The following is a 12732-nucleotide window of genomic DNA, read 5'->3' as shown; positions in this document are numbered from 1 at the left end:
CCGTTAATCCTCTTAAGCACTAAGCCATTCAGGAGGACACTGGCATGTCAATGTGTCCCTGAGGACACGCTGCCTGAGGAAATAAATGGCTGCTTAGTGCTTTAGTGCTTAAAAGGGCTAGAAGAACCATACATTGGCAGGACTTGTACACTCATGAAGGTGACATGGTTGTTGGTGACAAACGAGGGATCCGGAAATGGAAGGAATCCGAGGAACCGAATCCAGTGGTTCTTTTACTTACCCCTCTGAGTGTACAAATGGAACCAAATGGACCCCTGATCTAAACGTTGGTTTAGATCAGGGGTGGGCAACATTGATGATGGAGAGGGTCACTATATTTCCACACTCACTCCAGGGGGCCACATTGCATATACTGTCGGGCAGACACCTCTTATCTCCGTACTTTTGTAACACAAAGCTTGTAGATCTAATATTTTTGCTATTTTTTAATTGGAATTAATTTCAAATGCATTTAGTTATACTTATGTTAACTTTATGAACTTAAATACAAAAACATTGGACATAAAAAAGACTGTAATACTAGTCGTTAAGCTACTAATATAGACTGAAGTAATTAAAGCGGGTTATGTTTGCATGTTTGGAATTGTAACAGCTGAAATCAATAATATATCAGTAATCCGACACGTCCCCGGGCTGCCAGTTGCCCATGTATGGTTTAGATGAACCAAAGTTGTTACATCCAACTGAGAGTGACCTAGGGCAACAGGAGCGCTGTACTTTAGCAAAGCCTGTAAGGTGTTCCAGGTATGTGGAAGGCACACAACTTGAAAGCAGACTTTCCAAACTCAGTGGAGAGACACGCAGAATCTCAAGCATCAAATAGTCCTGAGAGTGTGTATGATAGGCACTAGTTTTCCACTGCAAAAGAGAATTTTAATAAGAGGGTAAACTCCCAATTAAGACTTTATAAATAAATAAAAAACAATGCTGATCTGAAGGAACATGAAGGAATGGATCTATCCTGCCTTGTATCGGTGGTTCAGGCCACATTCAAGAGATGTGTGTGTGGGGGGGGGGGTGGGTGTCGGCGGACAATTGCATGTAGTTTTGGGGGTCCTTGACATGAAAAAAGTTTGAGAAACACTGAGTTATAGCAACATACGTTTTTTCAAAAAACCTGTTAGGATTTAGAAGACATTTGTAGAATCCCCAGAAGTAAAGATTTGAGTTACAAATGTTTACTTTAAAAAAATATATATACATGTTCAAACTAAAGATTTTTTTGCAGATCTACAAACTCATAAGACTCTCACTCACTCTGCCTCTCACTCTGTGCTTGTAGATCTGCTATTTTTGAATAGCCAAAGAAATCTAAAAATGACACAGATGCGTTCCCGGTCTTACTGGGTTAATGTGTGTGTGTCTGTGTGAATGTGAAGCATCCTCCCCCCTGGATAAATAAAGGTAAACAAGAAAAGAAGAATAAATGTCTGCTTACGTCGGGCTACAACACATGAGGTTAAAATAAATGTCCGCTTACGTCGGGGGTAAAACACACAGGGTGGTAAGAGGCATCACACACAAACACACTGTAGTTAAACAGTGTCAGACCAATCCAAATGTTAACACAACGACCGACAGTGATGACTTAACACTGTTTGAAAGCTTGACAGTTGCTGTTTACACTTCAAGGCGTAAAACCCTTTCTACAGTGCAGCTGAACGCACGCACGCACGCACGCACAGCCATACAGGCATCCACTTGACTACAGCACTGTTTCCCAAACTGTGGGTCGGGACCCATGTTTGCGTTGCGGACCAATTTTTATGGGTCGCAAGTAAAAAACAAAACCCCTCTTTTTTTTGTTTCCTAATTCCTACATAACATTTTATTTATTTTTTTCAAAAGATTTAAAAAAGTGTAAAACAAAAAAAGTATTTTCATCAATTAAATATTAATTAAATATATATATATTTTTAAATCAAATAATTTCCATAAATACATTTAAAAATGTTTAAGTCCCGGGGCAAACGTCTAGCTTCTCTTTTGAGTCTTGAGCTTAAAAGGTTTGGTAACCACTGCACTACAGCTTAAGTCCATATATCTGTCCTCACTAAAGTAGACCCACGGATGGATTGGCTGGGGTGATGAGGGGGGAAGCCATACCTCTGCTTTTGAGATCTACAAACTCGGGACACGTTGTGAGCTTGTAGAGCTAGTCTTCTCCGCATCCTCCACAACACAACTGGAATCTGGCCATGCCATGAACCAGGGCCTGTCACAATCATTACATCATCGCCTGCTCTCTGTCTTAACTTCCTGGTAGAACTGTAATGTTTATCACTAGGAAGTTGCAGGTTGATGGACCATTAAGACTGGGAACGCATCTGTGTAATCACTTTAACCATTATTTTATATTGATAAAAAAATCTACAAGCTCTACAAGATCTACAAGCTCATAGCGCGGCACCGAGTGCTGCACTATGAGCTTGTAGATCTACTTTTTGTTTTTTTATCGTGAAAATGTTTGTAAATATTTGAATATATATATATTTTTAAAGGGAACATTTTTGACTCAAATCTTTGCTTCTGGGGGGTCCCTATTAAAACATATTTTTAGATGGGGGTTCGCAGCCAAATACATATAATTTTGGGAGTCCTTGACATGAAAAAGGTTTGAGAACCACTGATATTATAGCAACATACATTTTTTCTTCTTTAGGATTTCTTTAGGATTTAGAAGACATTTGTAGAATCCCCAGAAGCAAAGATTTGAGTTAAAAATGTTTGCTTTAAAAATATATATATATTCAAAGATGTGCACAAATTGTCACGATTTTTTAAAAATAGCAGATCTACAAGCTTATCCCGCGGCACGCTATATGCTTGTAGATCTGCTATTTTTGAATAGCCAAAGATATCTTAAAATGACACAGATGCATTCCCAATCTTAATGGATTAATCCTTGGTCCCCCAATCTTTTTTCTCCAGTGCATGCTCTCTCTTAGCCAAAGCATCAAACAAGACATTTCCAAGCACAATCCAAAAGCAAAAAAAACCACTAGCACAGCATGCCGATTACACACAAAAGTATACAAAAGGTTTACAAATGGACCTTGCGGGTTCATTTGGTTCCACTTGTACACTCTCAGAGTTGAATTAACTTGAGGATTTAAAAATGGTATCAAATGGAGGATGGCCTAAGGCTAATAACAGTGGGGGTCCTTCCTTGAAATTATAACGTTTTAGAATCACTGCCTCAAGGAACCTGTGAGCCTCCAAACCTCCACTCAATGCTGTCGGGCAGAAACCTCTCATCTCCGTATTTCAACTTTTTATGTTTTTTAGGCACTTTGGCCTACTTTGTCGGGCAAGTGTGTCAAGCAAAAGTAGTGAAAATAGCCGATCTACAAACTCGATGCGACGCGTTGTGAGCTTGTAGATCGGCTATTTTCACTATTTCTGGAGAAGAAAAACATGTCCTGATAAGTAACGGTTTTGGACATGCAAGGTTTCCACCCGACAGCGACAAGTCTTGCTCCTTCAGCTGAAGCAGCAGCTCACCTGATGAATTGAATACATGGAAACAAGCCCTCAGGCAATGGAAACAAGCCCTCAAGGCTTTCATTTTTTTGCAAACCGTTCTTTTTTGCAAACCGTTCATAAAATATTCAATGAATCAAAAGATATCTATTCTTCAATGTCCGCAACAGGGGAGAGGGGTTCCCAAACCTTTCAGCTCAAGAACCAAATAGATGAATTTGGTGCGATGAAACGCATTGCGAGCTTGTAGATCTGCAGTTTAGTATATTTTTTGAAAATGTCATTCTTTTGAAAAATGTTATTCTTTTGAAAGATTTTATTTTTTTTCACACTCTTTGATTGATTCATTCATTCATTCAGGGAAGACCATTAAGAGCAAGCTCAATACAATTTTAAATAAAGTAAAGTACAATATAATGACCATAGACCTCACAATTATTACATAATCGTTTAATCGCAAGTATTTGAGATAATCTCAATTATTTGTGATTACGAAGCCTAAAGGCAAACAGAAATTACAAACAAAAAAAAATTATTAATGCAGACACATAAGAGCTACACAAAGCAGGTGCAGTCCCTATGTAATGCATCCTCAAGTAGTACCAGACCAATTGATCCAGTTTCCAGAGAGTCCTGGAGTCTATTCCATTTGTCTGGGGCATAGAAGATGAAAGCAGTCTCTCCTTGTTCACTGCTCATTCATTCAATCCGACAGCTCATTGACACGTCACTTACATAATGGGGGAAAAAACTAATTATTCTAATTATCACATCTCCAAATGAAAATAATACACACTCGTTCCAAACCATCATCTGTTCCAAGTGCAACTTGAAAGACGATAATTTGTGCTGATGACTACTCAATGAACCTCCCTATACAGGACAATATGAATGGCATTATTAATACGAATGCATTATCAAGATGGTCAGTCTTTGCTTCTCTGTGTTGTTGTTACTGATATTCTTTATGGATTCGTTTATTTATTAGGCACATCTCTAGCCAAAGCTTAAGATAAACCACTACTGCCCCAACAAGCTCCCAGTGACCAAACAGCAAAAACAAACTGACAGATAACAGGTTGCACAATTCTGTCTGACGGTCACAAAGTTTATGTTGGAGGAGTGAACTCGCTCAGAGTGTGGGTGAAGTCAGTAAAAAACTCTGCATGTCCACTCTAACCAAAGAGTTAAAGGAGTAGTTCACCCAAAAGAAATCCCCAAAGATGTCCATGAATACAAGGCTTCATGGGGTGTGTAACTGATAGAAAATAAGTACTTTTTTTGGGTGAACTACTCCTTTAAGACTGATTACCATCATGAGGCATTGGGACATTGCCCTCAATGCCCTCAATACCCTAATACCTGACTAACTATTTATCCAAAGTGAGTGACACCCACAATACTAGAAGGAGTGACAACGATCTGGTATCAGCCATCTATAGAACAAAGTAACATGGGACAATTCTCATTCTACTACTCTGACACCAAAATGTGGAATGCCCTGTAACCATCCCTTAACGAAATGTGGATCATTGGATTCTATCAAAATAGGCCTGAAAATCCATTTATCAGGAGAATCCATCTCTCAGGAGACCACAGGGGGAGGTAAACTATTTATTTCCCATAGAAAGGAGGTGACATTCGCTGCCAACATTATCATTTTCCCTTTATTGATGCATTGAATACATAGGACCAAAATGGAAACAAGTCCCCAGGACTTTTTTGTGTTATCCTTTTAGCCTAAATGTCTGACTGTACCTCATGCTGTTTACATTTCTGACTAATAAACTATTCAATCAATCAATCAGAACACTAATCCAATCAAATCTTTAAAAAGCAGCAATGCGTAACTTTTATGACCTACGCGGGACTCAAACCCAGGTCCCCTTCGCAACCGTTGAAATGTCTAATCCTGAGCTACGACTGAAAGCAAGTGTTGTCTGATTTTGTGAAAGAAACAAGAAACAAGCAACCAGGTCTATGAAAACAAGCCCAAAAGAAGCGACATTTAAGCCACATGAGCCTCCGCTAATTACATTGTATCATCATATACATCGTCTATTTGAAAATTGATGATCTACAAGCTTGTTGTATACCAGCAGTTATGAGCATCTGGAGTAGTGTGGTGGTGTTTACCTGCAGAAACACTGTATTTTCGCTGTAATTTGGTGTTTTTTTCACTGTTTGTTTTTGGTTGCCCCAAAACGTCTACCAAAACAAACAGTGAAAACGCCCAAATACAGCGAGAGGGCAATGTGTTTCTGCAGGTAAACACCACCACACTTAACTACTCCAGTGGCTGATAACTGCTGGTATAGAGGGAAATGGTGGGTAACATTTTTTGTTATGTAAACACAGTTACATACTGTGCCTTTAAAGGGATACTTCGCAGATCTCTGTTTGTACACACACACACTCCCCCTCCCGCCTCCCCTCTCTGACAGGTATCAAAGTGTTTGCTGCCTTAAGATGCATTCATTGATTAGAGAGAGCATAAACGAGTTTGACAATTTTATGGCCCTATCAATCAACTCAATGCACAACCCCGCCGAGCCCCCCCCCCCCCCTCTCCCCCACACACTTTTCAGTCTCTGCTAGGGATGAATGTCAATATAAACAGTGGAATGTCAACATAAACAGTGGAAAAAAAACAAAGTACAGCGAGAGGGATGTGTCTTTCTGCAGGAAAACACATCTGCATAATTTTATAGTGGCGGATAGCTGAAAAAAATGCAAAAATAATGTTTTTAATTTAGGCTCAAAGTTACCTAGTCTCCCTTTAACTAATTAAAAGTGAGGAATAGTATGAGAGTAATATCTCCCCTATTCTTTCCTACCACTTTTATTTCTCACCTGCAGTTTTAAACGCTGCCGGTCAGACATTCTCTGACTAAACCAAAGAACCTGCCAGAAAACATGGCAGAGTCGAGTGACTTCTTGTTGCAGGCTGACATCACACACATATAGACGTAGTGTCACGTGATTTGAGCACTGTCACTGTCATTTGAATGTGACACTGAAGGCAGCTGTACAGCCAGCATAACCTCGCTGTCCGCTGTGGAAAGCTTGCATGTACCGGAGCAGTTACTTTTCAGGAAATGGACAAAAAATAACCTGTGTACCAATTTAGTTAGTATTTAGTCGCAAGATCTTGTTAATACTTTTCATTGGTTCAATAAAACCCACAGACAAACTTAGCAGATCTACAAAAATAGCAGATCTACAAGCTCTACACGCGTCGCGATGCGACGCGTGTAGAGCTTGTAGATCGGCTATTTTTGCTACTTTTGTGTGACGCTTGTAGCATGACGAAGTAGGGCATTAATTATTATTATTTTCGGTGCATTAAAAATATGGATACAAGGTTTCTGCCAGACACTGCAGCTGTACAGCCAGCATAACTTTACAGTAACTTGATTACACTTGCAAACCTTCAAAGCCAGAAGTCATAAGCCACATGGTCTGTGTGATAAAAGGTTAATTATTAGCTCAGTGAGGTAGCCAGGAAATCCACTCACTATGTTTACAAATAGATTGACAGCTTATTGCTGCCTTTTATTTATGCTTTTTCCGTTCATTTTTTTAGGGACTAAAATATTTCTCTTCTTTTTCTCTTTTGTTTTTTCCCCTGTTAGTCCGTCCGTCACCAGCTAATCTCCGGCAATGTTTTGGCCAATAACAATTGAACTCTAGGTCGTACAATGAAAATCATTTGTTTCCCTAAATTCATGATGCAACTCCCCATATAGGCCCTGTTTGTTTGTGCTGACTATATTTCCCGCCATTTTGCGTTTTCTTCAAAACACGCTTTTTTGCTAAAACTCCTACAACTTTTGTCCAAAACTCACAGAAATCGATAAATATTATCTCCGATAGTCATGTGATCAAGATCTATCATTCAGATTTCTCATATGCCATTCCAATTGTCTACAGCTGCCTTCCAACATTTGCGGAACCTGGATAGACAAACCCGGCCTGGCAGAGACCTGCGCTCCCTGGAGCGCACTTTTCTGAATTTGTTTCCACTTCTTTTCATTTGTGTTTTTGTTTTCTCTCTTGAAGTTGTATGTAAACCAAAGCACTTTGAATTGCCTTGTTGAAACATGTAATACAAATAAACCTGCCATGTCAGCTTTACTTGGAATATTACGTGTAGGCCTAAATGGCTTAAATAATAATAGAGTATTCACTCTGACATAACTGGCAATTATGTGCGTTGCGTATAGGCTACTATACACACACGGTTCCCACAGTACACGCACCCAAAACTTTGTCCGGTGCAACTAACATTTTGGTTGCACCCTGATGCACCTTACATTTAGCACAATGGTTCTCATAGTGGGGTCCAGGGACCCTCAGGGTTCCTTGGGGGGGTTCAAAATGGACCATTACAGGTCTGTAACTCTGACAAATGGAACCATTTGTACACTCTCAGAGTTGTGGTGGTCCTCGTAATTAAAACGTGTGAGAACCACTTAGCAGATCTGTCTATGTGTATCTGGGTGCACCTAAATTAAATAGGTTTTACAGTGTTACAATTATAAAGTAATATTTTAGTCTTGTCCTTATTAGTGAAAATATATAAATGCCTGGTATTATTAATTAGGGCACATATGTATTTCTTATATCAAAAGATGACTACCGTAGTACATGTCGAGTAGTCTGTGTGAATTATGAAGGACAATGTAAAACGTGTTACTTTTGACCCGAGTCTCCCCTATGACAGATCATGGCACACCAGTGCAACCAACTAAAAAGAAATAGAGCCCTAGCCGATTGAGCTGAGACTCTGAACTAAAAGTTTGAATGACAATGACACTGCGAACAACCACTCTCACCCCGCGTTTCCACTCATGATATTACATTTAGCCTACACTCATTCAATTACACTCACTATAGTTAGGAATACCTTCATTATTTAGTTTACATAGTAACATTACCGTTTGGTGGGACTCGTCCTCCTCATCTCCAGAGCTGGTGGTTTCATCATGATGTCCCCTTGTCGCGTTTAGACCTTCAAACCCCTTGGAGAAGTTCATGATGGACTCATCATTGATAACAGCCTCTCCCTCAGACAATGTGTCCATCATCAAGCATGCAGACTTGCTTCTCTGCTGCTGCTTTAGACCTTCAAACCCCTTAGAGAAGTTCATGATGGAATCAGCAACATCATCATTAATAACAGCCTCTCCCTCAGACAAGGTGTCCATCATCAAGCATGCAGACTTGCTTCTCTGCTGCTGGCTTCCACCAACCCTCTGAGAACATCTCCCTTTCTCCTCCATGGCCGGGGGGGGGATCTCATAGGTTTATATCACAACAAAACACCTAAGAAGAACCAGAAGAACGACAACACAAAACACGTGAGTAATAAATACGTTTACATAGCCCTGATGCATGACTGTCATATGTTATATGACAGTCGTGGGATGAACTTCAACCTGGTGTTTGCACGTCCTCCCTTTTTGGCCCGTACATCTACATAAACGTTCAGATTTCAAATATAAAGTGCTTACACCATGGCCACGGATGTTACAATTATGTACGGGCCCTCAGAAGTACCCGTATCTTCCGTATTGTTCATTAAAAAAGCATTTTAATCCGATCGGTGGCTATTTTCTTAATATTTTCGCCACGTTTTCAACTACGAGACCCTATCGGTAGGTAGGTGTATTGCATCTTTGATACATTATATCTCTATGAGAAAATGGCCACCATTCGGATTAAAATGCTTTTTATTGAACAATACGTAATATACGGGTACTTCTGAGGGCCCGTACACAATTTTAACATCCATGGCCATAGGGTAAACACTTTATATTTGAATTATAAACGTTTCTGTAGATGTACGGGCCAAAAAGGGAGAAAGTGCAAACACTATGTTGTAGTTCATCCATGACTGTGATGACAGATGACCGTCTTGGATCCATGTCTAACGTTTTACACAAACCAGAAGGTAAAAAAAACTACAAAAAACTAAACGAGAACATCATTATTCCAAATAAAAAATCGTTCAACGCACCTGCCGTCTGGTTGTTCTCATCTCAAAGTAGGGTAGATATAACGGTTTAAGTTTCACTATTTGCACCTCAAAAAGCAGCAAAAAAAAGACACGATCGATCTAGATATGGATCGATATCGGTCGGCGGTGACGTGAGCGCATGTTTCCACGTCACTGCTTCGGTTTAAACGTCTCCGGGAAATGTTTTAGAAGGTGTTTGTTGTTATTGAAGAAGCTCTTCAGAGCAACTCTCCTCCTCATCATGTGGAACTTTTTCTGTCTGTGAACTAAGTTCCGAAGAAGCGTCTGGATCGTGGAGAGAGTTCACCCGTAGCCCCGCCCACAGCCCCGCCCACAATGTGGGTTTTTATAGACTCCCGTCGTACGACGGTGTCGCGCGCCGAAAAAAAAAAGAAACAGCATACAAGCATAGCCTACAAGCTCAAACCGCGTCGCGAAAGCTCCGCGGTGTGAGATTGTAGATCTGTCTGCGCCACACGGTCGTACGGCGAAGTGTGGATTTAAAGGCATACTGGGCATTAGGCTTACAATTAATAATAATAATAATAATAATAATAATATACTACTACTACTTCTACTACTACTACTACTACTACTACTACTACTACTACTACTACTACTACTACTACTACTACTACTACTAATAATAATAATAATAATAATAATAATAATAATAATAATAATAATAATAATAGGCTAATAATAATAATAATATAATTTCAACATTGAAAACCTAGAACAAGATTATTATTTATTTTCCTTGAGAGGCCTAATGATTGAATAGCGTTTATGTTTTATTGTGGATTTTTTGTTTTCATAATGTTGCATATTATATTGCATTTTAATGTGTTTTATGTGACTGCTACCGTGGTCAACAGGTCTCTCTTGTAAAATAGAACAAAAGAAAGGTTCTGTTTGTGTTTTTTCATTCAGGGGTGTCTGGATGGGAACACACACAGACCAGGGAGTCCCTTAATTGCGGTGGTTCTCAACGTGTCGGTTGGGACCCCACATGATTTTTGGGGGGGTCCACAGATAACAGTGAAGTGAGAATTTAAGGACTTTTAAGACCTTTTTAATACCTAAAAGGAAAAAAAGACCATTACTGCATCAAAAGCAATCAACAAACTATACTATAAGAAATGGTCAAAAATGGCCAAATTAACAAATTTTGGGCGCGTTCGAAAATTACGCACCGGAGCACACTCGCCTATTAGTTTGTATTGGCCAGTGCGCTCAGTGCTGTATTTTCGAACGCACCCAATATAAGAAGGCAAACAAAAATTAAAATAGCCGTTCTACAAGCTCACAACGCCTCGTGTTGCGAGGCGTTGTGAGCTTGTAGATTGGCTATTTTCACAAGATTTATCTGTGGAACCGAGTCTAACTAAATGTAATGCCTACAATTCCAAATGCTTGTCAGGGTGGGGGGTCCCCAGTTTACAAATGATTATTTTGGGGGGTCACAGCCTGAAAATGTTGAGAAGAGAACCCTTGCCTTATTACAGTGGTGCTAAAAGTGGGGTCCTTGTGATTGTGGGGTTCTAGGGGGTCCCGAGCAAAGTGTGACCTTGTTGAGCTGCTTTTTTCCAAAAAGATCTATAAAATATTTGAGAGAAAAACAATTGGACTGTGAAAATCTTGTATGGGGGTCCCTGGCACAAAATGTATTCTGATAGGCGTAACAATACCACAATATAAAAGTGCTCATTTACAATCATATAAAGGCCTGTATTGAGAATTTTACTTGAATAAAAGTACAAAAGTATTGGCATCAAAATAGTACCACATTTTTAAATGTGTTGCGTCAGTAAGTACCTAAAAAAGTTTACCTACAGTAAGTAGTAAGTACAGTACTTGATACAAAATGTAGGCTACTAGTCTTAGTTACTTTCCTCTACTGCTCAATACCACCATCTACTGGTTACTTCTGGAGAGTTTTGAGGTGGCTGAACTCTAGCCCAGTGGTTCTCAAACCCTTTTGTGTCAAGGACCCCCAAATTGATGTGTATTTGGCCGCGGACCCCCATCTGAAAAGGTTTTGTGTCAGGGATCCCCAGAAGAGAAGATTTATGTTAAGAAAATTCAAAATTAAACAAAATGTTCCAAACATATATAAATATTTTCAAAAATAGCAGATGTACGCTCGCAGCTTTTCAGGCCGCGACCCCCCAAAATCATATTTGAACTGGGGACCCCCCCCCCCCCACCCTGGTAAGCACTTGGAATGTAGGAGTTGAGGCATTACATTTAGTTTGACTTGGTTCCATAGATAAATATTGTGAAAATAACAGATCTACAAGCTCACATTGCAAGGCGTTGTGAGCTTGTAGATCGGCTGTTTTCACACATTTTTGCCTCTTTCTTATATTATTTGACAATTTGGCCAATATTTCACCAGTTTTATAGTATAGTCTGTTGATGATTACTTTTGATGCAGTGATGATCTTTATTTTCTTTCTGGGAGGGGGACAACACCCCAGGTAGCAACCCAGCGAGACTGCTAAGTGCTGACTGCTTGTATTTTAAGAGTGAGGCGATGAGTGCCGACGTTGAGCTCTCCTCACGATATTATAACTCGAGTCTCAAGTTACAATATATCGCGAACACACTCAACAGCTATCACAGAACAACACTATTACATCTGCCTTCACAATAAAATGTTCAAAAGAATGAATGATTAGTGGAGTGCAGTGATGTAAAGTAACTAAGTATTAAGTACAGTACATGTACTCAATTACTGTACTTAATACTGGACTTGTAAAACAGAAATATTTCTACATTGTGGTATTGATGCTTTACTTAAGTTACTTACTTACTTACTTAAGTTAAACTATTCGGAGTACTTCTTCCACCACTGCTGTCAATCATACAAGTTAGACTGACAGCTGTCAATCATAGCAGTTAGAATGACAGCCGTCAATCATAGCAGTTAGAATGACAGCTGTCAATCATGTCAGTTACAATGACATCAACTTCAACAGAAATTATAATTTATAATTTATTTAAAATGCATAAAATCAAACTTAAATGAGGTTCAATCAAATCAAAGTATTACTTTATTTACAAAGCACAATTAAAACAACCTGGTCAAACAAACTGATGTATAAGTTAGAACAAAGGTCAGCTTGAATCTGTTTTGCAGATGTCCGAGGTCCTTCCTCCACCATTTGAACAATCCTTCGCTGCAATATTTGGTCAATATA

General features: G+C 39.3%; 1 protein-coding gene across 2 annotated transcripts in view; it reads right to left on the bottom strand.

Annotated features, from left to right (window-relative positions):
• The window catches only part of mast4 (microtubule associated serine/threonine kinase family member 4), a 161793-nt gene extending 152035 nt beyond the window's left edge, over positions 1-9758 (bottom strand). For both annotated transcript variants that reach the window (XM_080418562.1, XM_080418563.1), the window contains exons 1-2: positions 9527-9758; positions 8445-8832 (exon numbers count right to left, since the gene is read on the bottom strand). In XM_080418562.1, the coding sequence (XP_080274688.1) occupies positions 8445-8789 (345 nt within the window). In that variant the 5' untranslated portion in view covers positions 8790-8832; positions 9527-9758. The remainder of the gene's footprint in view (positions 1-8444; positions 8833-9526) is intronic.
• Positions 9759-12732: the final 2974 nt, after the last annotated feature.

Source organism: Gymnoscopelus braueri (assembly GCF_963280865.1).
Source record: "Gymnoscopelus braueri genome assembly, chromosome: 22".
Classification (NCBI taxonomy): Eukaryota; Metazoa; Chordata; class Actinopteri; order Myctophiformes; family Myctophidae; genus Gymnoscopelus; species Gymnoscopelus braueri.
Note: the sequence above shows the minus strand (reverse complement) of the source record. Positions and strands in the feature narration are given on the sequence as shown.